Source organism: Podarcis pityusensis (assembly GCF_964106645.2).
Source record: "Podarcis pityusensis genome assembly, chromosome: 13".
Taxonomy (NCBI): Eukaryota; Metazoa; Chordata; class Lepidosauria; order Squamata; family Lacertidae; genus Podarcis; species Podarcis pityusensis.
The window spans coordinates 31,214,769-31,242,111 of record NC_138038.1 but is presented as its reverse complement, the minus strand read 5'-3'; the positions used below and the strand labels follow the sequence as shown (position 1 = coordinate 31,242,111).

Genomic DNA, 27,343 nt, shown 5'->3' with positions numbered 1-27,343 from the left:
CTTGATCCTTGGATCTTCTGCATACAAAGCAAATGATCTTCCACCTCTGAGCTGTAGTCTTAATATGGTGCAATACTAACTGAATAAGGACTATTACAACTCCTCATACTCTGGATATTGCTACATATTGATGTTGGGCAATACTGGTGTTTAAGCTTTCTTCAAAGCTGCAAGCTTCCCTCATTCCTCAAAGTATGGCACATGTTATTTCCTAGAGGGAGAAAGGCACCCTTCAGATGCTCAGAGGCACTTGTGTTATTCCTTCACATATTCCATAAAGGATCCCTGGCACTAGTAACAGGGCTGAGACTTGACTCAAACAAAGCCCCAACGATACACTCAGGATTCAGCTATAAAGACCCTTAGAGAAACACTGAAGCCTTGCGAGAAACCAGCCATTTGAGGGAACCGAAAGTTGTTTCACAATGTCAAAATGGTAAAAACAGCAGTGTCAGCTGTCAGCCAAGTTACACTGGATTATGCTCCTCCCTCTCAGTTTCCACCAGCCCCTTCCGAGCATTTTGCCTCCCAACCTTTGCCCGTGGCATTGACCTGTGTGCGTATCTCATCAGGACAAGCTGCAGCCCAAATGTTCAGGATCTGAGCACTCCATTCAAGTGAGAAACCTCCTCTCACCTAGTTGAGTCCCTAGGACCTATGGCTGCCTGCACTCTCCCCTTTTCGGGGAACTCTCTAGGAAGATGGCTGGGACAGGTGGCGATGGTCCTTATTCTCTTGGTATCTCTTTGGGGTGAGTTGAGCCTTGTCGTCTCTTTTAAGTTGCATATTAGCAAATGGGTGCCTGCAACTCTTTCTGTCACTGCTGTTGTTCCACCATCAGTGCCTACAAAATCCCACTGCTTGGCTGTTAAAGATCCAACTAGATCAGCAGTGGCTAGAAGATGGTTGCAAGGGGAATGATGATCCACTGGACTAATTCTGGTGGACCATATGGTGCCTGCTGGTTGCTGGAGCTCTTGGAAAGAAAGATGAAGTCGGTAGCTTTTTGTCTGATCCAGCAAACCTGATAGGATGAGAAATTGGATTGTGGTCTACTTTTGGCTGGTCTGGTGTCTGATAGTTATAGGGATTCTTGCAAAGAATGCTTGACTTGATGAATGAAACTTTTTTTTGTACTTAAGCACAAATCAATACTCTGGATTCAGGAGTGCTTAGTTATACCCTACTATTAATAAATCTTGAGTATATAATCTGGCTTTTTGCAATGCATTGGTAGACTGCAAAGGCTCAATCATCACAGTATATAAAAAAACCAACCATGAAAATCTAAAGTCAGCCCTCTCCAGGTTTAGTCTTATTTAGTCTTATTTCAGGATAAGTGAAAAACAAACTGATGGGTATATGAGCATGTGCAGCGTGTTCTCACCACTAATTAACTTTTGCTCCTGTAGGATTCAGATAGAGCCTTCATTAAGTGCTGCTGCTATAAACTGAAGACTAGGACATGTTCATTTTATCTCCAGTTATAGAAAGGGAGACTGTAGATTAGTACAGTGGTACCTCGGGTTAAGTACTTAATTCGTTCCGGAGTTACGTACTTAACCTGAAATGTTCTTAACCTGAAGCACCACTTTAGCTAATGGGGCCTCCTGCTGCTGCCGTGCCGCCGGAGCACAATTTCTGTTCTCATCCTGAAGCAAAGTTCTTAACCTGAAGAACTATTTCTGGGTTAGCGGAGTCTGTAACCTGAAGCGTATGTAACCTGAAGCGTATGTAACCCGAGGTACCACTGTATGAGGAAAAGTAACTTGTGTGTTCCTTCTTAACTGGGGGAAGAGGGAGAGGTAGACCATATACGCTAGCCATGTAAGTCGTTCATAGGGTGGCTACATGTCCTTACATGTCTTTTCCCCAGGCACATTATGAGAGCAGCAAAATAACCAGACTGAACAACGGTGATGGCATAAAATCAGGCCAATTCTTTATTGACAGCAGCAGTCAAGGCAAGGGTTGGCATGGCATCAGGTCCCAGGATCAGTTCATCATTCCACAAGCCCCATGTTGATGGAATGGATCTGCTGGTTTTGGATCGCTCCAAACCTGTATAATGGGAGTCGTCCAGTGTTGAACCTTGCCGTGGTGCAAGTCAAGCAAGCAAATTCTCACTGGGGGACCAGGGTGCAGATTCCAATACTGAACCCACGCTTAGGTTTGCCATGGTCAATTCTCCCCTCAGGCCCCTTATGGGGGTCCCCCATACAATGCTGATCCTGACCAATGCCATTTCTGCCCTCATACAAACAACGTTCTTCCACCTAACAAAGAAAAAACATAATTTCACTGAGGGAAAAGTGGGAAAAAACAACCCCAACCAAGTGCCAATCAGTTTGAGAGAGAAAAGTTCCTTTCTGGCCCTGTCAACAAGTGACTCAGAATTGCTCAACAAAGGCTCTAACCTGAGGGTGGGCAGATGGGAATCTCTCAAAGCAAAATGGCTGTGAGCTCCAGCGGAAGCAGCCTTATATATGCTTTTCCCTCCCCTCTTCAGCAAGGGCTCATGGGACAGCTTTTTCCCATGAGCCCATCACACAGAGAAGATACTGGGCAAAACCTTGCCCAATGGAGTATATAATGGGTGAGATTTTCTATCTCACATACCCCACAAATGCAAAGTCTTAAAGGGATTTAGCATCTGCTCAGACCAACCATCTGTGTCTGGTCAAGCATTCTGACAAAGGGATGTTCCAGACATCGGCGAACTATGTCTCACATGGTAAAGCATCAGAGCCAGTGTGGTGTAGTGGTTAAGAGCAGTGGACTCATAATCTGGCGAACCGGGTTTGCTTCCCCGCTCCTCCACATGCAGCTGCTGGGTGACCTTGGGCCAGTCACACTTCTCTGAAGTCTCTCAGCCTCACTCACCTCACAGAGTGTTTGTTGTGGGGGAGGAAGGGAAAGGAGATTGTTAGCCGCTTTGAGACTCCTTAGGGTAGTGATAAAGCAGGATATCAAATCCAAACTCTTCTCTTCTTCTAATGGGCTATAACAAATCTGTCAGCCACTAGTGACATTTAGACTGGCTTCCTGGGACACTTGCTGGGATAGAAATAAGGAACACCACACAATCAGAATGGAATCAGATCAGGCCACAACTTTGTTGACTACAGATGAAAAGGTTTAGCATAGGCAATGGGTAACCATTTACTTCTGGCCAGCCTGCCAGAAATGACATCAAGGGTCAACTCAGCAGTGGGGATTCCTATGACTTGCATCAAATAGTGGGATCCCCACAGGGGAGCACTGTGGCCCAAGCCCCCATCTGGACATATGGACAGAAGCAACTCCTTCCCAGATCCCTTTAATGGGGTAGCCTTGTTCAGGTGGGGGAGGCAGAAGCTACAACCTCCCCTCCATCCAAGACTAAGGTCGCCCAATGCCTAAACCACCAAAAGTTGTGATGATTGCTATAAGATAGGCAAAACCATTCAGACCAGTGCAAATTTGTCTGATGGGCGAATTCCAACCAAGCCCTGAATACAGCAACCAACATTGCCATAGCAAGGCCAAAGCTGTTAGGAAAGTATTGTTGGGTTGGTTGATCCAATGAGGAGAACCAGGTGTCAGGACTGGCACAAAGTGCCTTACATCTCCAGGGAGCAGACCTGAGGGAAATCTAACTGCTCTGTCAGGACATCCCCCAAGGGCAGTCATATAGGGAGGACCCAGATAAGACGGGGATCATTGCCAGAGGGAGGGTTTTTAAAAAACAAAACAATCTGGAGGAACAGGGCTACCCAGGAACTATGTCGAGAAATCCAAACATAAAGGTACAAATCCAGATGGAAGAGGTTCTCAGGGCCAGAAACAATTGTACACCTGTAGTTGCTTTCTAAAAGGGAGTGGAAGGCTCCAGGGAACAGCGCTGGTGTAGAGAAGAGCAATCACCTCTTGTTGGAGCTCACCATTGCACTAAAGCTTTCCGGGTTTGCTACTAGTGTACTAATAATGTTAGCAGGGTTTCAGAGCAAGGTCTCTCATAGATCAAATCAGTCAGTGAGCTATGCTCATCTTTTTCTAGTTTTGCACTGCATGAGAAAGTGTCCTTTGTCCAGAGGTTATGAAATCTGAGGCTTGCTCAATGTTTCAGAGAACCATCTATTTTGTTTGAAAAAGAACAATGCTGATAGTGCAAAGTTTTTTGAGATGTTGCTGGATTTGTTTGTCTTTTTTTTTTTTAAATAGTCATAGGAACACAAATGCAAGTCGGTAAGAATTATTTCTACTTTGGGCAGTAAGCTTATAAACCAATCTTGCTTACCGCAAGGAAATTAGGAAATTCAATGTGCAGAGAGATTCCTAAGGAACTCAGTTTATTTCCAAACCTTTGGAATAATAAATTTGATTGTTCATTATTCTAATTTGATGTCTATCCATATGTTGCTATCTCATTTAGAGAGCTATCCTTTGTTCTGTTGAAGGATAGCTGAGGGGCCGTAGGACACTGTAAACTTGCCTTGCCACTTGCCTTTACAGAGGCCTTCTCAAGGTGGTGGAGGAAAGCTCTGTTGGTGCTTTTCTATGCATGCAAAACCAGAAATGGGAGCAGGACAGAAGAGGCTATGAATCTGCCTTACCTTTCTCCAGACTGGCCCCAGGCCGATTGTGAAAAGATGCCAGACCTAGAGCCGTTGTTGTGAAATCCCTCCAATTGTCATCAGTGGGACGAATTTTTGAGAATGGATGGAAAAGAGCAGAAAAGGCTGCCTCCTCACACTCCACCTGGCCTAGCTGGTGTGAGCCATTGCAACTCTGGATGTTGTGGTGGTCCTGTAGTAATTTTTCCCCCAACCAGGAAGCTGGTTGGATTGCTCTACCCATTAATCAACTTTTGGGGGGGGGGCTGATTTTCCTCATTTAAACTCTGCATTTTTTTCAAGATGTCTCTTTTGCCAATATTTATCCATAACATCCTTATATTTGTCATCTTTCAATATTTTAAAGCTAAAGAGAGATTGAAAGATCAAGAAGTAGGCAGACAACTGAAGGAAAAAACTCAACCAAAGAGTAAATCACAGTTGACTACCACCCCATGACTTTGCAGATTTTTTGCAGTTTCGACTATATACATATGCAATTAGCAGAGGCACATATTGGCTAAAACCCATTACAGTACAGTGGTACCTCGGTTTTTGAATGTCTCCATTGATGAATGTTTTGGAACTCAAATGCCATAAACCCAGAAGTAAATGCTTTGGTTTTCGAACACTTTTAGAAGTCAGACGTGCCACACGTTTTCCATATTGAGTTTTCCATTAAAAAATGCTTCCGGAAGTAAATGCTTTGGTTTTTGAACGTTTTGGAACTCGAACAGTCTTCTGGAATGGATAACGTTCGAAAGCCAAGGTACCACTGCAAGCCAAGGCAGCCTGAGGGAAGCCTGCCATAACCACTGCTGGGAGGCAAGCTGAGGAGAAGACAGAAAAATAAGAGGGAAGGTGGTGTTGAATTGTTTCTTTAAATGTAAAGGTTCATCATTGTTCCACCTGATGTGTATGTCTTTAAGGGGCCAGAGCAAGGGCCAGAGCAAATTAACGAGACCCAGCTTTGCAGCTGTGAAACATAGCAGGTGCTGCTGAGTTGTATTGATTAAGCTGTGTCAGCAATTGGGTGTAGTATATAAGGAGCAGCACCTAGCTCTCCCATTACCCTGGGGGATGGGTTAGTGGTTGGGTCTGGTTTGTTGTTGATGTATTTAGTGTATAAGGAGTTTTTGTTTTTGTAATTAAAACCTTGTTTAAGTTATTTTTGAGTCCCTTTTTAATGCATGGTCTCCCCAGCAAGCTCTCTGCAGCGCTACCATACTGCAAAAAGCCAACAGGTGGTTCCTCCACCACACATGGAAGGGAGCTAGGCAGACAGGAATTCACCTGTGAGGGGTGAGAGCAAGTGAGCAGGTGGGTGAGCTGAGGCAGCCTCTGGGGAACTTGCTGTGGCTGTTGCTGCCTTGGGAGCTAAGATGAAGGTAGGGTCAGAAAGGCTGAAGGGGATGGCTGGTGTCCACAACAGGAAGGGGGCTAGGCAGGCAGCAATTCTCTTGGATAAAAATACCTCTGCTGCACAGAAACTGCTTCCCAAGATGGGCCTCACCTGTTCCCCCCCTCATAACACTTCAATTATATCATCTTTTATATACGTGTGTGTGTGTGTGTGTGTGTGTGTGTGTGCAAATTGGACTTCAGAATAGAAGCAAAAGTGTGTGTGAGAGAGAGATAAGTGGAGATAAGTTGTCTCTGTGTGTGTGTGTGTGTGTGTGTGAGAGAGAGAGAGAGAGAGAGAGAGAGAGAGAGATGCAAATGTATGGATGTGTGCCTGGGGTGGGGGAATACATGTTCAGTGTGTATTAAGGAGAGAAAGGAAGGGGGGATGCATGCATGTTTGTCTGAGAAGCAGGAAGAGATGTAGTGTGTGTGTCTGTGTGTGTGTGTGTGTGTGTAAGAGAGCTAGAAAGTTAAGGGGAAGTAGTGTACTAAGAGAGAATTCCTTGAATACAGGAAGGAAAGTGTACCATGTTAGGCTGGCACAATGTGGTCAAATGATTCATGATAGCAGGGAGCAGGGGGGAAGTGGGGTGTACCAAGGTTACAAAATCACAGTGGGAAGGGCTAGTGGGTCTGTACCAAATGGGAATTTCAGGGTGGGGTCCCAAGTAGGGAAATAAGAAATAAGAAGAAGTGGTATACCAATTGTGAATCACCCAGTAAGAGAGGGAGAGAGAGGAAGAGGGAATGAGAGGAAGAAGGAATGAGAGGGAGGGAGGGAGGGAGGGGGAGAGAGAGAGAGAGAGAGAGAGAGAGAGAGAGAGAGAGAAGGAGGAGGAGGAGGAGGAGGAGGAAATGTAGTGTACAAAGGATATCAGGCATGGAGTAGTGGAAAAGACAGTGGGGCAGGGGAAATCATGCTGCACGTGTTCAGAGGAGCCTCTTAAGCAAAATCACATACAAAATGTGTGTGTATTATGAGAAATTTGCACTGAAATGCTGGTAAAATTACATGACTTTTTGTTTTATTTTTGGTTGTTTTTGTTGTTGTTTTTTTTTTAAAAAAATCAGTGTGAGGTGGAGGAGTGAATTTAAGATTAGAAAAATGAGAAACCGGGAGTAACTGAAATTTACCATTTGCCTGTCCCTACTGGAAAAGTAGATAATGGCATAGTGTGGATAAATGCCAAATGTCTATGTTCTGTGCTTTGGAAACGAATACTGTGACCTCTCCTGATGTCAGAGTGTAACTGTCAAAGTTCGGAGCCTTGTGCTGTTAATATGTTGCAAGCCTCTTTAGCAGCAGCTACTTGCTGACAGTTTATCAACGGGGGTGGGGGCAGAGCGAGAAACACAGGACAGTTAACTGTCAATTGGAAGAAATGGTCAGTTGATGAGGGACATGGGAAGTGAAAATAAGAGAAAACTGAGTTGGATATCTGAAGCCTGAGTATTAAGCTATTCCATCCTGGTGCCAAAACTTCATTATTATTATTATTATTATTATTATTATTATTATTATTATTGAATTTCATTTATTAAAAGACTGAGAAAAGAGGAAAGGAAAAAAGCAAGTGAATGAAAAAAAATACTGTTACAATACCATCCTTTAATATACAGATGTGTATGTTCTTATTATCCTAATATACATATAATTATCAACAACTCAGTATATTCTGTGTAAACTCATTCTAAATGTCATTGTATTTATCCAAAGAAAGTCTGCATCCATAAGCTGTCAATATATGAATCGTGCAAAAACTTCACTTTGTTGGTGAAGGTCAGCTAAAGTCAGCTAAGTTAAGGGGGGAAGGCAGGGCTGCATTCAGACCATTTCATTTTCCGGATGTTTACTTGCCTAATAATTTTCATGTAATGTGCAATCTTCCACATGATATAAAAGCTGCTTCTGCAAACCCAGCGGAAATTTCTATTCCACCTTAAAGAGCAGACATGGAACTGTTACATGTCACATGTCTGTTTACATTCCAGCACTGTTTTGGTGTCGTTAGAGGAACTTCCGCTGTGTTATTGCTTTTGCTTTTGGACTCTCTCGCGAGAAGACAAAGAGGCGACTTGTTTCTTTGTCTTGATTTATGATTAATAAATCCATAGTTGTAGTATGCTTCCATAAGCCTCACGCCTATTCTGTGTGCGCAGTTTGCTCTGCTAATATAATGTGCCCTGGCTTTGAAGCCTGGGTCGCTGATTTACTTCGGAGCAGAGGCCGATGGGTCTTCACAGCGGGGCGGCTGGAAGGAGACGACCCAGCTGGGGCTAGCCAGCTGGCCTCACGGCCCTCTGCATGTCGACACTATGTTCATTGCTTCCAGGGGGAAAAAAATCCATTTGCAACCCTGTTAACCTCAAAAAATCATGGGATGAAAATTGGGGCCGTATGCTGAGCACACAGTTCTTTCCCACCATTTTCAGGGGTGAATTGCAGAGAAACAGAAGCACACATGTGTCACACGCCACCCACTGGTGAGAATGAAATTTAGTGCAACATGGTATAGCGATCAAAAAGACATCGTTCCACAATGCAACAGGAAACGCAGTGTAAAAGGAATGTTGTAGAATGGGACAGAAGCACTAGCATTATAACCTCAAGTCTGAATGCTGAGAAAGAGACAGACAGACAGACAGACAGACAGACAGACAGACAGAGAAGCTCAGCTAGGTTAAAAGAAAGAGAGAGATAAACAATAAAATAAATAAAATAGAATCATTGCTATTCATCTCATTGTGTAGTAACACTCCAGCCAACTGCTCGCTACTGCTACGACACCTTATTTATTTTGCAGCAGTGGGAAAGGTGTAACTAACTGAAGGAAAATATATTTTGGAGCACAATCTGGATCATTTGACTGAGAAATTAAAATTAAAGTAAAAGTTAAAGTCAATTTAAAATTAATTAAAATGGCTAATCTGTTGGGATACTGCTGGGGAGACGGGGGCATCAGGCAGATCCCCAGCTGGCTCCAGCCACCGGCCGGCAGCCGGATGATTCCAGTCTCCCTTGGAAAACATCAATAAGCAACACGAGCCTCAGATATGTTTAGCGACCCGTGCACACTCTATCAGCAGAGTGTGTAAATCTTCTCACAGCAGAAGAGGCGGACAGAGAAATGTGTAAGCATAAAGTACAGCATTTTATTCAGCATAGTTCAGCAACAGAGGAAAACATGTCTGTTTCCCTTCGTCTCCAGCAAAACAGCAGTAACACAAAAGCTATATACAAATGGAAGTTCCCAGCGAGTGCTGGAAGTAAATAGGCATGTGACACACAAATGTCATGCCTGTACCCTTTTAAGCAGTGGGAAAGGTGTAACTAACTGAAGGAAAATATATTTTGGAGCACAATCTGGATCATTTGACTGGGAAATTAAAATTAAAGTCAATTTAAAATTAATTAAAATGGCTAATCCACTTTCTGAAACTTGTGTACCTAGGTGGTGGAGCTTGGAGTTCACCTCCTGAAGAACCAGCCCAAGCTGAGATCAGGCTGGTGAATGGTTCGAGTCGCTGCAGTGGGAGAGTCGAGGTGCTCCATAATGGAGAGTGGGGCACTGTTTGTGATGACAGCTGGGGTATCGAGGAAGCCAGAGTAGTATGTCGGCAACTGGGCTGTGCAGCTGCAATATCAGCCCACCGTGAAGCATATTTTGGAAGAGGAGTTGGTCGCATCTGGCTAGATGAACTCAGATGCACAGGGACAGAATCAGGCCTCAGTCAATGCCCAGCAAGGGCTTGGGGAGACAATGACTGCCATCACGGAGAAGATGCTGGCGTTCTTTGTTCAGGTAGGTTATTCAGCAAGGTAAACACATGTCCTTGATCAGATGTGCATCCCTACATGCCCATGGAGGTGTGAATTTCAAAATTTGTGTTCTAGAGTCACAGCGCATCATGGGGATGTTGCAGTGAAATGCAGGGTAGCAATCAAATGCAGAGTCCAATCTGGGTAAAAAAGTAGAATTGCATTTATTGTTACAAAATCAAAATGGGGTTAATCAGTGTGATTAAAATGAAAGCTGCCTGAGACCTTTCTCAACATGCAGCCATAGGGATAGGATGCATGGTCTGTATGCCCCTGAGCACAGGCACCATCTTTTCTGTAAACCATGTATTTTTTAATCTAGACGTCTATTTTGCCTTAATCAAGTCTGCAGCTTTATGTAAGTAAACAATAGTTTTATATTGTTACATTACAGACTTCTGTGTTGCTATTTTATTTATATAGGGATAAATAAAGGGGAAGCTCCAGTCTCCCAAAGGCATCCTGGATAATTTTAGAAAGCTGCACAGCTTTGTCCCAAGTTTCCACATTAATGCTGCAAAGGGTGGTATATATTTTTTAACTCTGCTAAACCAGATGCTAATCTTACTCAAGTGAGTAAGAGGAAGAATAATAAATAAATCATATATCCTAACCTACCTTCCAAATCCATCCCAACACATGAAGCCACTGACTCCACCCCACCCCCTTAGTCATAAGGTGGTGAGGATGGTTACCTTTTTTGCCTTCAAAATGTAAATAGAGCTGGAGGAATGTAATGTAAATGTAAATAGAGCTCTTTCAGCTCTATGTGCTTTTCAAAGCTCAGATTAATTCTAATGAGTCTCATTTTTACCCAGACCCCTTGGACAGTGAGGTGTGCATGCATCCTCTCTCTCTCTCTAACTCTTATGGGAGGGCTCTGATCTGGGGAGGGTGGAAAAAAGTGAGGGGGGAAGTCACACCCACAGCATTCATTCAATATAAAAAATTTGCCTTGGACCTAGAAAGGTTGATAACCCTTGAGTTACTTCATGGAGGAGATACGTCAGTCAGGGGTGATTAAAAATGGCAGATAGAAACCAAACAACAGTGTCCGCTGGTGATGCTATGTCTCTAGAACTCTGGGAACACACCAAAGAAAATGGATTCCATCAACACCCCATGTTCAACATGCACAAGGAATCTGATGGGTTACTGACAAAGGTGAAATACTGAAAGGAACATTGGTTTTGCTGAGAAGGTGAATTATTATGTTTTTCCCTTTTCTCTCTAAACAGAGGTGAGACTGACAGGTGGTTCGTCTCCATGTACTGGCAGGGTCGAGTTGCTTCATAACCAAAGATGGGGAACAGTGTGTGACAATGGATGGGACTTAGCTGATGCCCATGTTGTGTGCCGGGAAGTAGGCTGTGGAGCTGCTCTAAAAGCAACTCTTGCAGCTAAATTTGGACAGGGATCTGGCCCCATCTGGATGGATCAAGTGAATTGCACAGGGGATGAAGACAGTCTAAGGAAATGTCCACCAAAAACATTGACAGAACACAGCTGTGCCCATAGCAAGGATGCTGGTGTGGAGTGTGAAGGTAATAATCTATGGATTTGTACAACTAAGGAACTATGAAAATTTAAAATAATAATCACATACTCTGTCCCCGAGCCTGGAGAATATATATTTCAGCTACTCATTTAACCATGGGAAAGTAGTGCCTAGTCTAGAACTAGCAGCTAAATGACATATAACCTTAACAGCATCAGGAACCCAAACTGGAGTGAGACCATAATATGGGTTGTGGTAGGAGAGCTTTAATACTCAGATGTTTGAGGCCCCTGCACTATGAATTGCTTTGCAAAAAGAAGAAGGGGGAAAAAGAGGGATATATATATATATATATATATATATATATATATATATATATATATCTTCAATGCTAATTGTTGGAGAAATCCTTTAATTCCCGTATGCCATGAAGTTTGGGCCAAGTACTCTTTGGTGAAAGAACCCCAACAGAGATGTAACATGGCAAAACATGTAACAAAATAAAGCATGGAAATATAGGCTGTAAAACCTTTAAAAATGTGCCCCTCCAAGTAAGCTCCAAAGATGACCTGCTTGAAAGCTTCTTCCAAAGTTTCCTACTAATCCTATCATAGAAAAAACAAACATGTTTTTAAAGCTATGAATTGGTTTACTTACAAACTTTCCTTAGGTCACACTCATGTGCTTTTCCATACAGCAGTCAGATGGGTTGCAAAGGCAGTAAAATGTAGCTTGGTTACAAAATGGTAAAAGCTCCTAAACTATTGGCATAGGGAAATGCTAATTTTGGACTCCATTCTGGTCTGAAAGAAAAGAGGCTGGTGAAAGCCATGCGGCTAAGCTGGAGCAATCAGCTCATATGTCCTCACACACCGAAAAGGTAGACTGAAGGAAACAAAGACTTAATTGCCCATTTTATCCCAAGGTGAGGGGAAGTGACATAGCTAAGTCTGGCTTTAACTTCTTTGTGCATTAATTAGACTTAAGCATTTGGTTAAATGAGGCTGGTTATTCCACACTCATTACAGGCTTGCTCCTCAAATCTAAATGGGTACCAGAATGAAGGGCAAAGGGTGGCTGGCCTGTCTTCATTAGCTTCTTACACTTGCTGATTCCAGGAAATTAGTTTCTAGTACACCACTTAATTCACACAGTTAATTAACACTCCAAGCATTGATTAAATGCCAACATATACTAGATCCAGGAATTTAGGGAAATACAGCACTCACAAACTCTGGCACCCACAGACTCATAACACTGTGCATATCTGTAGGCATCCCAGAGAATCAAAATAAGATTGTGGTAGTAGCAGAGGACAGGGAATTGGTGGAAACAGTTATGCATGAAACTAACTCAAAAAAAAATTGCCCATTATTTCTCAATGTTTTCCTCATTCTCAGAACCCCCTGAGCTCAGATTAATAAATGGCCCCAATCACTGTTCTGGGAGAGTTGAGATCCTGCACGATAAACTCTGGGGGACCATATGTGATGACGATTGGGACCTTGATGACGCTGCAGTCGTGTGTAGTTATCTTGGCTGTGGAACTCCTATATCAGCCCCACGAGGTTCTCGTTTTGGAGCAGGAACTGGTCCCATTTGGCTGGATGGCGTTAACTGTACAGGGTCAGAGACTGCCATCAGCAAATGCCAAGCAAAAGACTGGGGAGTACATGATTGCACCCATACAGAAGATGCCGGTGTTGTATGCGCAGGTAAGGCACACTTTCCCCCAATCAGAAATGAAGCAAAGAGCATGGGAGGATATTATTGTTCAACTATTTTGTATTAGTGGATAATCCTCGCCAATAAGAGTCCAACAAGTCTGTACTTCAAAGAATGGAATCATACAGTGGGGAGGGGTCTCTTGTAAGTCATCTAATCCAAACCTATGCTCACTTCCCCCCGCCCCAAGGTGTTTCAGTGATATTATCCACCTATTCTTGCTCAAGGAATTCTCTGCAGGATTACTTTTTTGGTGTTTAAACTCTTTTTTTGTCCCATCAGAGCTTCGCCTAGTGGACGGCACAACTCGCTGCTCAGGGCGGGTCGAGGTGTATCACAACAAGCAGTGGGGAACAATTTGTGGTTCTGATTGGGATATGAATGATGCCCATGTCGTGTGCAGGGAACTGGACTGTGGACAACCCGTAACAGTGTCAGGCAGTGCACGGTTTGGCCAAGGATCTGGTACTATCTGGCTAGACAGAGTTAACTGCACAGGAAAAGAAGCAGCTCTGAGTGAATGCCAAAAAAGACCCTGGGGAGAGCATACCTGTGACCACAGCAGGGATGCAAGTGTGGAGTGCTCAGGTAATTTTGTACTATGTGATGTAGTTCAAATCCATTCTTCATTACAGTCGGGTACTCTACCAAGGTAAATTATCTAGATGAAAGCTCTGAAGGAAGTAGGTTGTGGCCTAAAAAGATGGCAGAAGTGTTTGGCAATCACCCTGAAAGACAATGCAAGTATTTAAAATAGTGCCAGTTCCACCAAAAGCAATTGCAAACTTCAGCTTCTTTTCACCTCCCTACCAGCCAGTGGCAAGGACTAGCTAGACTGAAACTTCCATAATTGTTTGTCCTAGTCTTTGTCCTAGAAGACGTGTCTGACAGAACAATAGCTCATAGCAGCAAGCCATTAAAAACCATCTTGCATCTTCTAGTCTTCGGTGTCCACTGCAGGAGTTGCTTTCCAGCCACTAGCAAAATGAAAGCCTTAAAATGTAGCACTCTTTAAGTCAAGAGTGGGGAACCTTCAGCCTGTGGGCTTAATTGGGCCAAATGGTTGGTTGAACCAACCATGCTCACCTGTTCTACACACACACACACACACACATATATATATATATATATATATATGACATCAGGTGCCAGGTAAGTTCAGTTCAACCTGGTTCAGTTGAAATAGCGTTTTCAGATGGCACCTGCAAAGCCCTATAGAAAGTGCTCTTCATGGGGTGTCACAATTATTATTATCAATTAAATTTGTTGGTCACTTTTTCTTGCCCAAGGCAACTCAAAGCAACTTACAACCAAACAACACCGGCCCCACCCCCCATTCATTAAAGCCAAGGTGAGGAATACATTTAAAACATCCCACCCACTTCTAAGTTTGAAGCCAAAGGCCAAGAGATAGAGGAAAGTTTTTGGCCGTGATGATGAGGACAACAACAACAACAATTTTGATTATTTATACACCGCCTATCTGGCTGGGTTACCCATTCACTCTGGGTAGCTTCCAACACCTATAAAAACATAATAAAATATCAAACATTAAAAGCTTCCTGATGCAGGGCTGCCTTCAGATGTCTTCTATATGTTGTGTAGTTCTTTATCTCCTTAACATCTGATGGAGGGTGCTACACATGGTGGGCACCACCTCTGCCTGACTCCCTGTAATTTCACTTACCGCAGTGAGGGAACTACCAGAAAGCCCTCGGAGCTGAATATCAGTGTCCAGGCTGAATGATGTGGGTGGAGATGCTCCTTTGGGTATACAAGACCAAAGCCGCTTAGGGCTTAGGGCTTTAAAGGTCAGCACCAACACTTTGAATTGTGCTCAGAAACGTACTGGGAGCCAGCGTAGATATATAATGATGGTGCTAGGAAAGCCTTCCACAAGACTTTCAGGTCTTGTGGGGCATGTTGCAAACAGCTTTGCCAAGGTCTTCACAAAGTCCAACAATCAGCTGATTGTCAGGTCTTGCAAAGGAAAGACCCTTGCAAAGCCCTCTGCAAGTCCCAGCGATTAGCTGATTGTTGGTGATTTTCCCATCTGTCAAACTTAGACTGCAGTGGATGGGGGAGATAATGAGCTGGGAAACCAACCAGATACAAGTCCTTTTTGCTAACAACTGATAAAGCATCTGCAGTGAACAGAATGTTCCATAGTCACATGGAGAGGGGTCACGATGATGATATAACAGCTTGCCTAAGGCTACCACTTAGCTACTACACATAAGTCTGAGGAAAATCAGCCAATCTTTTCCAGTTGAGCCTAGACATCAGCTGTTTGAACCACTATTTGTCCTTTTGGAGACAATAGGGTTTCAGATTTCCAGAAGCCAACCTGCAAGGCCAAAGACACAGTTGTAAAGGAGAGAACCTCTTGTTCACATTCACCAAGATGACCAGACCCATGTACTGCACCTGCATTGCTTTCACAATGATCAGTTACACACTTGAGTAACCTCAGTATTACTGGATGGATTGCCACAAATGGGAACAAAAGCAAGGGAGGCTGGAGAACTGGAAAGTGGAAAAAATAACCATTCCTTTGACTTTTTCAGACCCCCATGAGATCAGACTGGTGAATGGTACAAGTCGCTGTGCTGGGAGAGTTGAGGTGCTCCACAACCAGCAGTGGGGGACAGTGTGTGATGATGGCTGGGATCTGAACAGTGCCCAAGTCGTGTGCAAGGAACTTGACTGCGGAGTAGCCTTGGCGGCTCCCCGAGGAGCTCAGTTTGGAAGAGGTGAAGGCAACATCTGGCTGGATGACGTCAAATGTAAAGGGACAGAAGCTGCCCTCAGAGACTGCCGCCTCAAAGCCTGGGGAGAACATAATTGCAATCATGGAGAAGATGCTGGTGCTGTGTGCTCAGGTAATGGGAGACCACTAGGGAGTGCCATACTATGGCCGTAGAAAGTGGCTAAAAGTTGAAGGAGCTGTTTTGTCAACAGTGGGTTTCTCTAGAGCTCTACTACTGATAATAATTATAGAAGAAGAACAATCTTCAATGGATCTTTCTCCCTTTCTTCTTTCCTTCCTTCCTTTCCACATCCCTCATTAGATAGGCTCAACAGGACACCTTGCTAATTTCATCCACCCCTTTAAACTTCATCTATTTGTTTTTGTTTTTATGGATACATACACAATTTGTTTTCTGAGCACATGTTCCACACAAGAAGTTCACAACATAAGTAAACAAGCTTGCTATTTCAGCACTCCAGAAACCAGCTAACTTTTTGTTCATGCTTCTTTGTTCCCTGTTTTATATTCAACAACTACACAGGAAGTTGTCCAGTTTCCAAACAAGGAAGAGGAGCACTCTGTCTGAGACATAACCAAATGATACATTACAATTAGGGATGGATAATCCTTTTTTCTCTCAGGGCCATATTCCCATGGGAGTAACTTGTCAGGGTCTGCATGCAGCAGTGGGTAGAACCAAAATGGGCCGGGTTTTACAACATTGTAGGATTGCATAACTGTCCTTCTCTCCCTCCCCTCCCTCCCCTCTTCTCTCTCTCTCCATCTGTGCCACCCCATATCTATAGGCTGAGTTAAATTATGCCAAGAACCACAAGTTCCCCACCCCTGCAATAAGTGCACGGTGATATTTCTTTAAAAGAGAGGAGGAATAGAGCCAGCTGTGGAAGGCCGGTCCAGATTAGGGCTGTCTGAGGGGGTTTCAATTCTTTCCTCCATTGTGTTTTCCTTATGAAAATTCCCTCCTCATAGATGGTACTTAAGCCCTGTAAAACTCGCAAAGATTTATCATAAGAGTGATAATCTATGTTGGAAATGAAAAAGAAGGTACTTTTTATCATATGTGGTGGACTTGTCCCAAGGTGAAAGACTTCTGGGGAAAGATTTATAATGAATTGAAAAAAATGTTGAAATATACATTTATTAAGAAACCAGAGGCCTTTCTTCTTGGAATAATAGGTTTGGAATTGCCCCCCAAAAGATGTTAGATTGTTTTTGTATGCCACAACTGCTGCTAGAATTTTGTTGGCCAAAAATTGGAAATTACAAGAAGTACCAACAGTGGAGGAATGGCAGAAGATGATGGACTTTTCAGAGCTAACCAACCTGACTGGAAGAGTCCGCGACCAGAAGGAGGAGGAGTATCAAGAGGAATGGAAGAAATTTAAAAACTATTTAGTTAAATATGTTAAGATAACTTAAATAGAATTACTTGTGAGTCTCAAATCAGCCTAGGTTTTAAGTATGTGATGTTGTAGAATATTATGGATAAAAGTTAAAATGAAGAGAAAGAAAGATGTTAATTGGACCAAGTAAATTTTATGTAAAATTAGTTTTGGAAAACTACTACAATGATTTATATGGAAACTCAGTCAGGGGGAGTTGAGGAAGTCATCAAACAATGTTAACAAAAGTGGCATTTCTACAGTTAGGATATGTTTGTTTGTTTGTTTGTTTGTTTGTTTGTTTTTTGATGTTTTCTTTTTATGTTTGATATGTTTCTTTTAAATCTGGAAAATTAATTAAAAAATTGGGAGGAAAAGAAAATTCCCGCCCCACTCTCAATTTGATATTCACCTTGGGAGGATGTAAATGGCCATTTCTGAGGCAAACATCAGCATTCGTTGAGGGAAATGGTATGGGGAACAGCTTCTCCTCATGGGAAGAAAAATGACTTGATGTATTCATGCCCTTTGTGAGATGAGGCGCAGCCTCCTTAGCTATTAGACATGAGATGTTCAAGAAACTTGCCAATAATGTCTTGGCTTAATGAGTGGCGTCCTTCAATATTTTATTTCCCATCAGAACTCAGGCTGGTGAATGGCTCAAGTCGTTGCTCAGGAAGAGTGGAGATCTTCCACAATCATCAGTGGGGCACTGTGTGTGATGATCGCTGGGGCCTTAAGCAGGCTGAGGTCATCTGCAAAGAGTTGGGCTGTGGCGTTGCTTTGAAAGCTCGTACAAAAGCTGCATTTGGACGAGGAACAGGGCCCATCTGGTTGGATGATGTGAACTGTCAAGGAACAGAAACAGCCCTCAGTCAGTGCCCAGCAAGCCATTGGGGGATCAATAACTGCAATCATGGAGAAGATGCTGGTGTTGAGTGTGCAGGTAAATTATATTCCATGCTTAATGGTTTGGAACATACATGTTCCTATTACATAAACCTGCGTCCCTCTTGCATGAAGCTTTGGAGACCTTGCACTGCAGGCCCTTGTCTTCCAATCTCGGGTTGGCTGGGATGCAGGACCAAGTCTTCTTCTTTGCCTAGACTATGTATATTGGAGAAGGAATAGCAGGGGAACATGGCTCTAGCACTTTAGAGCAGGAGCAATGAGCACCAGGGAAACTGAAATACTTTCTTTGATGTGGCGACCGAATGATAACTAAGCTTTCAAGTTTTACAATGGTTTGTACTGTATTTGCATAGAGGAAGACTGAAAATGAGGTAAATAAGCAAAGGGTACTTTTTTCGCTTTGAAGGAATTTGTCCTTCATGCTGCCTGTTTAAATGGTAATCCTTCTTTGCAAGATTTTTTGCATTTCTAATTTAAAGCTAAAAGTTGTTAAAACTGAACTCATTTTACAAGTTGAACCTATGTAATTAGAAGTGAGCATTACTGAGTTCAAGGGAGCCTATAAATCAGGGATGTGATTCCAAATTTCCACAGCTGAATTCCAGCTTAACTGCTACACCATCCATTGCCAGCTTCCTATTTTATGACTGTCTGCTGACTCTCATAAGCTGGGTATTGTGCTATGTACCGCTGATCTATCTCCCTCTTAAGTTTGAGAAATTCCCCGAAAGGCATTTGCAGGAGATAATCAGCAGGGACAGGAAACATCTGTGCTTAAATAACTCCACTGGTCACCAATATGTCGCCAGGCCACATTTAAGGTCTTGCTGTTAGTATAGAAAGCCCAGAACCAACTGGGATCAGCTTACCTCTGGGAGCATCTTGCCTTGTATATCCCAGATACTTCAATCCTTAGAAGAAGTACTCAGAGTAGTGTCATAAGTTCTCAAGGTTCATCTTATGTCTACTAAGAGCAGGGTCTTTAGCACCAGTCCTTTGAAATGTGCTTCCAGTGAACATCAGGTAAGCTCCTATAGTTTTGGCATTTAGGAATCTGCTTAAAACCCATCTGTTCACCCAAGCTCTCCTTGAGGTGTGATCAGCCATGTTGATGCATCAGTTCTGATCTACTGATGGCTAATGTGTTTTGTACATATCTAAAATGTACTTTTATTATTACTTAATGCTGTTTACCACCTTGATGGTTTCCCTTCCCCCTAATGTGGGCAGCATAGAAATTTTGCAAATAAATAAAAAGAACTAAATGTATTTATTGGCAAACACAGTTTTGGCGAAACCTTTGTCAGAGTAATGGATAGCACTAGCCTCAGTCCAGATGACATTAGGTATAACCCATACTAGCATGAGTAAAATGAAACATCATCTTTCTTGGGAGTCTTCTTAAAATATCTGTGGCTTTGTGTTTCCATGTTATAACTTTTACCATTCCAGATCCGGTGGAGCTAAGGCTGGTCAATGGCAGTCATCGGTGTTCTGGTAGGGTGGAAGTGTTTCATCTCAACCAATATGGAACTGTGTGCGATGACAGTTGGGACCTAAATGAAGCAGTCGTTGTGTGTAGGTACCTTGATTGTGGATCAGCCATAGCTGCCCCCCGTGGAGCTCAATTTGGGCGAGGAGTTGATCCCATCTGGTTGGATGATGTCGAATGTACAGGAACAGAAGCTTCTCTCACTGCTTGCAAGGCCAAGCCTTTGGGAACCAATGACTGTAACCATGGAGAAGATGCTGGTGTTGTATGTTCAGGTAATCTGCTCTGGTGCAATAAAGGTAAAGGGACCCCTGACCATTAGGTCCAGTCGTGACCGACTCTGGGGTTGCGGTGCTCATCTCGCTTTATTGGCCGAGGGAGCCGGCGTACAGCTTCCGGGTCATGTGGCCAGCATGACTAAGCTGCTTCTGGCGAACCAGAGCAGCACACGGAAACGCCGTTTACCTTCCCGCCAGAGCGGTTCCTATTTATCTACTTGCACTTTTGACGTGCTTTTGAACTGCTAGGTTGGCAGGAGCAGGGACCGAGCAATGGGAGCTCACCCTGTCACGGGGATTCGAACCGCCGACCTTCTGATTGGCAAGTCCTAAGCCGTGTCCCTATGCTCTGGTGCAATATCCTACACAAAAAGGAGGCAATGACAAGGCAAGCGGGTCATTCCTAGCCCCATAAATCCTCTCAAGGATTCCTGATCTTCACAGCAATCCCTGATTTGAGCCATTCTTTTAAAACACCAAACCGCTGTCCTACATCTTCCTTACAAAGTCTCCTCCTGGTGATGGTGGCTCCTTGCTTGAGACAGGGAGATTATATGACTCATCTACCATGAGCAGGACTTAATTTTTGCATGCCACCCTTTGTTTCACAAACAAGAGGTATTTGATTGCATGTTTTAATTACACATACCAGCAGTGAAGTACTAAAACAGGTCCGAGCTCATAGTGGCAGCAGAGTAATGCAGTTTGTCATCTACAAAGTGAAACAGGATCAACTGACAAGTCTGTTATTTGTTTCCCCTACAATCTGAAGCTGACTGCATGTTCATGATGGGGAGCCATCATCAGATCCTGCTGATTTCTGCCAGCTGTTTAGGACAGCCAGGATGAAAAGGGAAAGAATCCACCCAAGTCCTGACATTGGTTTTTTTAAGAGCCACTTGGAGTTGTTCTCTGTGGAGTTAATCATTTGACCCTCCCGTTTTATTCTTAGATGATCTCAGACTAGTAAATGGCACAAATCGCTGCAGTGGGAGAATCGAGTTCCGGCCGCCCCACAGTGATCAGTGGGGAACTGTTTGTGACCGTACGTGGGATTTGCAAGATGCTGAAGTCATCTGCAGGCAACTGGGCTGTGGAAAGGCTTTAGCAGCCCCAGGCGGAGCTCATTTTGGACGTGGATCAGGATCCATCTGGCTGGATAATGTGAACTGTAAAGGCACAGAAGATGCCATCCAAGAGTGCAGCTCAAATACCCAGGGGAACAATAACTGTAATCATGACCAAGATGCGGGAGTTGTTTGTTCAGGTAACCTGCTATGGCCACCTTGTTGTTTCCAGAATGGGAATTGGGAATGACATGCCCAGGGATGGGGTGAAGTGATGGGGGAAAATTCTCTGTTGGATGTGATGGAGGAGCAGAGGGACTATTAGCACAAGGCACTTTGACTTCCTTCCCCACCCCCATTTGTGTTGTATCAAAGTTCTTAAAATTCTTGTCAGTGTCTCTCAAGGACACCAGCTCCTGGGGGCTGAGGTACTTTGCCCTCCCCCATCTTTTTTTTTAGGGGTGGCCCCCCTCAATATTCAGAGGACCCCACATGCAGTGCCAGGACACACAACATTAGGACGCCACATTGCTTGGGAACATTTTTCAGCCTGAGAGGCACAATCCCTTCTGCATAGATTAGTTTCTACACACACCTCACTATTCTTCCTCTTATCTAGGCAAGCAAGAATTCAAAGACATGCTGCAGTCAGGCAAAAGCAGTGAGGGGTGTGGCCTCGTAGGGCTGTATTAAGACATCCTGAGGCCCTACTATATGCCAAGTTTAAGACACCGCATAGCATTATCAAAAATGTGTGTTAGTCTAACAGAAGGGACAATGGAAACAGTCCTTTCTATTTGGGGCTTCTCTGGGAGGAAGCACAGCTTATAAATTTAACAAAATGAACAATAAGGCTTTATATTTGCATATGCTGGTACATAGATGAGGATGCAAGTAAAAACTAGCAATCAAACTAAAACATAGATCTTGCAATAAGCTTGATGTAGTCTGCATTTGACCTGAACCAGAGGTCACCTGCCATTGGTGCTGTTTGACAACTTATGGACAGATGGCCTAATGAAATTTCCATATAAATTAATAGTTGCTGCAACTGCTTTGCAGCACCTAAACCTGTGGACAGCATGGATTTATAAACACAATATAGAAAATGACAAATAACTGAGTAGCCATTAAGTATATTTTTGCTATGTCAGTATAATGTCTGTTTCAGAGCCTGTTTTATTTTTTAACCAATTGTGTAAAAAGTGAAATTCAACACAGACACCCCTTCATATTTGGAGGGATGAGCAGAGGCCCAAAATAATAACTTATTTCGTTTGTGCATAAATCTGGCACTGTGGCCTGGGGATAATTCTGAGGCCCAGATAGATTTGGAGACTTCTGGTCTTGCAGGGAGAATGTCACAAAGAGACATGTGCTAAGATGTGGAGTGAAAGGTGCACAATTTCAGCTTGCCTAAGGTCAGACAGCAGACTTGGGGCAGCAGCCATGTTTTTCCACCTCCTGCTTTGAAATTGTTTTCATTGAGCTTCTTGCTTTCCTTGTTTTTTCCTTGGTCATGAGATTCTTGGTGTTCCCAGTTGAAGTGATGGGCCTGCATTTCCTGTGTTTTAATTTTCAGAGCTTGGCAGTTGCTGCAGATAAACTCTTATGCTCACAGACCCCCATCCCTTATGTGGATGGGGAACTTTCCAGTCACATCCTTACACCTGCACTGATTTTTGTTCATATTGGGTTCTCTATAGAGTCATCCACCATCAATGTGATTAACATCAGACTAGAAGATGGCCCAAACTCCTGTTCTGGGAGAGTTGAAGTCATGCACCAGCAGCAGTGGGGAACTGTGTGTGATGATGGATGGGGCCTTCCGGATGCTAGCGTTGTGTGTAAGCAGCTGGGATGCGGCATTGCTTTGGAAGCCCTACATGGGGCACACTTTGGACGAGGCCCTGGCCCCGTCTGGCTGGATGATGTGAACTGTACAGGCACAGAAACATCCCTGAGAGACTGCCGGGGACGTTCCGTAGGAGAACATGACTGTGATCACTCAGAGGATGCTAGCGTGGTGTGCTCAGGTAACTCTTTCGGGGCATATAGCACACATATAAATCCTTAATTTGGAATGAATCTCCAACTTTAAAAAAACAAAATTAAAACAGCTTCAGAAAGCTGTGATTGTGAGAAAAATATTATCATTTAGTTTGTTGCACTATTTATAAAAGTATCTCCATACTGCCATATCATGAAATATCAGGGCGGTGTGCAAACGATTAAATATAAAACAGGAGGAGGAAATTCTGTAGTGACCAATGCAGCATTTGTAAGCTTCTTTACATAATATCTCATATTTTGGCTAATATTATTCAAACTCTAATTAACATTCAACTTTTTCTGTTAACTGGACTGATCTTCCCTAAAGCATAATCAATAAGTTTAAATTTTTTTTCTAAAATTGTGTTTAAAAGAAGATATCACCAACATAAGAGTTTTGCAAACTCAAAAATTTATCTGTAACTTAGACAGACTTCCGGGTTGGCGCCATCGCCGAATGGCGGACTCCCTCCGAGCTCCGGAGGGAGTCTGCTCGGCAGGGGCTGGGTCCTACCGCACCGGCGATGCGGGGACCCTTAAAAACCACGGCCACGAGGGTCGTGGACATGGAGACTCGGCTGGCACCGCTAGCGCCCTCCCGACTCGTGAAGGAGCCTTTTTAAAGGCTAAGGATCGGGTGCCGGGGAGAAGCGTGGTGCTTTGAGTCCTCTGCTATCCCTGCCGAGCGCAGCCGCATGCCATCCGGCGGAGAGCGCTGACTTCTTCTATTGAAAATTCGGACTTTTAGACAACAACCCGTGAGTAATTTGGAAACTGGGTTTAAAAGGAGGAAAAAAAGAATTTCTTTTTGAATTGGATACGAGCGGTGGGGGATCCAAAAAGGAAGTCAGTCCCCCCCCCTATTGTAAACCTTTCAAGACAAGGACGGGGTAACCAAGGTCCAAAAAGATTTGTTTGCTGATAAAAACTAAGAATTTCACGATGGGGAATTATAAGAACTGTGCTGGAGGATGAACTGAGGGAGAAGAAACGTAACCCCCCCCCCCCTGGGAACCGGGGTGATTGAAGAGAGAGCCTGGTGAAAAGAGTCGGAGATTTTGACAGCTGTCAAAGTAGCTGTCAAAGTCGGAAAGCAGAGAGGATTTTATTATGAGAACTTTGCTGGCTAAATTTGTTACAATTTGCTACAATTTGTTAAAACTTGGATACAAAATGGCGAAAATATGGATAACAATCGGACTTTTGGACTAGAGAAGACAAAGTTATAACAATCCCCCTAGAGGAGTTTCGGGACATTACAAAGATGGTCGTAAGTGAAAAAAACACCATTGGAATTTTACAGGACTGGTTATCTTCTGGGAAAGCTGCGAAACGGAAACAATATTTTGTCTACAGGGTGTTCAGCTAAAGGAGACAATAGAATTTTCTATTGAAGAAAGGAAGGGACTGAACGCAAGTTTTTGTTCCTGAATAATAATAATCCCTGCAGACTTACTAAGCTTCTGAATTAGAACGTTTCAGCAGCGGAACAAGAGAAAACTGGACTACAATTTGGAAAGAACAATGGGGGGAGTTTTATTATAGTTTTATTACAGATCTGAAGTTAAGTGTCCTAAAAATGTTTATGAAAGGGAAAAAAAAAAAAAGAAAGAAAAGAAAAAACCAGCAAGGAGTTGGGGGAAATAGGTGATTTATGGATTGTAAGAATCCCAGGCGGATAACATGGTTTGGTGGTCAGGGGGAAATTAAACCGGGGACAGGGGGGGAGAACTATAATCCAAAGGCTTGTTAACTTCTTTTTTTTTGAATTAGCTTTGTCTTATCTATTATACTCTTTATTTCTTATTTCTGATACTTTTATTATGTGGGGAGTTTTTATTATTAAAAAAAGGGAAATTGTGGAATGAAAATGGGGTGGGCCTTGGGAAAGAAATTTTTTGTGTTTTATTAAGGGTATTGATGTGGAGTGCAGAAATTTTTAAATTCGAATAATGGTTTAACAAATTAAGTTTTTAATTAGAATTGAGAGCTTGTGGAGCCAACAATATGAAAAAGGAATATGGTAGGGGTGGGGGAAGGGGGGAGTCCCAGAAAGCGGATATATGAAAATAAGGATATATGAAAATATGTAAATTCTTGCTTTCTGTATTTTCTTTTTTTTTTTTTTTGAAAATTTTAATAAATATTATTTAAAAAAAAAAAAAAAAAATATCTGTAACTTAGACAAATTTTCAAAGTGCTGAAATGGCATTGAAGTGGGTACCAAGGAAGCCTTTCTGGGCAGACTGTTGCACAAAGTGCATCACCTCAGTAGGGAACAACCTGTGACTTCTTCCTCTTTCTTCCTGCAGGTCCTATGCAAGTGCGATTGGCTAATGGCCCCCATTCCTGTGAAGGGCGAGTGGAACTGAATCAAAATGGCACTTGGGTCTCTGTTGGTGACTCTGGATGGGGTCTTAAAGAAGCCAAGGTGATATGCCGGCAACTGGGTTGTGGTGAAGCATTGTCGGCACCGACGGGAAACCAATATGGCAACAGTGTTGGCCCAGCTTTTCTGAATGAAGTGCAATGTATTGGAGAAGAAGCATCAGTCACCGAATGCTATGCCGCCCCCACAGGCCCCCATAAGTGCATCTGCAACTCCTACGCTGGAGCAGTGTGCAAGGGACATGCAGGTACTTCTGTGATCCAGCCTATTCTTAATGAACACTTTAAGGGGTTTAGGGGAGCAAATCTGACAATTTTTACTCTCTGCTTCTTTCACAGCCTCTTCTACAGCCGCTGCAGTGATCCTGAGTCTCTTGGCTGCTGCTGTGCTCATAGGTGCTGTTGCTGTGCTCTACCTGAGGAAAAGGAGAGGAAAATCAATTTGGGTTAACCCTTTAGCTGGAAGAGGAGGTAAGAATGTGCCAACCAATTTTCCAGTCTAGCTCACCTGATTGCCAATCCCAGGGCTAGTCTGCACTGATGTTTTTGCAGAAAGTAACCTGTGCAGTTCCCACCTGATAGCCATCTCCTGCCCTGAATAGCTCACCTCTTCCAGGTTTCGTTTCACTTTCAGTGCACAAGTTATAAAATAGTGTTTCTGGAGTGTGTCCCAAATGCTACACACAAGAACAAGAATTCCGCATTATATACATTTATTTAAATTCAGTACAGTTGTACCTTGGAAGCCAAATGCCTTGGCTCCCGAACAAATTGGCTCCTGAACAATCGAAACCCGGAAGTGAATGTTCTGGTTTTCAAATGATTTTCGGAAGCCGAATGTCTGGCTGTAGTTCCTGTGGTTCCAATAAGAAGAGAGTGCAAGGATCTGTTGCTGGAATATAATGGGATTTTGGAGTCTTGAGATCACTAGTCTGGGAGCTCAATCAATTCACTTTTTTGTTTTGTTGCAGAAGCATTTATGGAAAACATCACTGTTGGATCGGATATGGTCAATGGCATTCGAGAGATGTATACCAGGGGAAGAGAGCAAATTGCATCTGAAGGTGACTCTGATGGTGACACCATCCACCTGGTGAAAAATACTTCTGACTCAGCCACAGACGACGCCAACTGAGAGACAAAGAGCAGGCAATGGTTCAGACGCTTGTGAGAGATAAGTTTCATTCTGGAAGACTGGTTCTTCCTTCTGCCATCCCCTTGCAGAAGGACATATCCCTCCCACCAGCTCTTGTGCCATCACCACAAATGTTCAGAGACTTGCTGGGATCCCTAGGAATATTCAGATATCCCAATTTCTGGGAGTAAGGGACATTAGGAAGGGGCAGAAGACAACAAACTAGAAGACCTTAGAAATATCAATGATGCCAAAGCTTGGGGGGTGGGGAGGTTGTAGAAAGTTTGTTTCAAAACTTTGCCTTTCTTGTCATTAACCTTGCATTATAGCACATACTGATCACATAGTAAATAGTAAGACCCAGGAACTGTGCCTTCTGCTGCTATTCTAACGCATTTGCAGGGATTTTTTCAGTACAATTTTCCTATTGGGAAAGGGGTCAGATTCTGACAAGTGTCTCTACAACATTAAAAGTGAGGTGATACAGTCCTTGCATGAGGACTGTACCACTTTGTTGATCATAGACCTTAATTGCCATTTCCTCCCACCATCCAAGTGCTAACCGGAACCAACCCTGCTTAGCTTCTGTGTTTTTATGGGGCAGCACAGCCTCAATGTCCTTGCTTTAAAATCTAACCCATAGTAAATTGGCCAGTTGTTCAATGAGGGAAATTGCTCAATTGCATGTGCTGTTCCAGATGAGTTAAATTTTTGGATTTGCCTGTTTATTAAACATTGATACTAGACTTAAAAGTTTGTCTTGTAGCATGACCCTAAGCACACCTACTCAGAAGTAAACTGCAATCAACACAAGTAGGATTG

At 43.3% G+C, this 27,343-nt stretch overlaps 1 protein-coding gene across 2 annotated transcripts; it reads left to right on the top strand.

Moving 5' to 3' along the window:
• The first annotated feature begins 536 nt into the window (after nucleotides 1–536).
• SSC5D (scavenger receptor cysteine rich family member with 5 domains) lies at nucleotides 537–27,274 on the top strand. 2 transcript variants are annotated; one of them, XM_080978390.1, is made up of 13 exons: nucleotides 537–751; nucleotides 9,452–9,802; nucleotides 11,058–11,363; nucleotides 12,718–13,032; nucleotides 13,325–13,630; nucleotides 15,610–15,924; nucleotides 17,838–18,143; nucleotides 19,562–19,876; nucleotides 20,832–21,146; nucleotides 22,653–22,982; nucleotides 25,311–25,634; nucleotides 25,726–25,857; nucleotides 26,358–27,274. In XM_080978390.1, the coding sequence occupies exons 1-13, from the start codon at nucleotides 658–660 to the stop codon at nucleotides 26,519–26,521; spliced, it is 3,573 nt and encodes a 1,190-aa protein (XP_080834516.1). In that variant the 5' UTR covers nucleotides 537–657; the 3' UTR covers nucleotides 26,522–27,274. The 2 variants fall into 2 exon arrangements, with proteins under 2 accessions (XP_080834516.1, XP_080834517.1); XM_080978391.1 differs by lacking the exon at nucleotides 537–751 and adding an exon at nucleotides 7,605–7,623.
• Nucleotides 27,275–27,343: the final 69 nt, after the last annotated feature.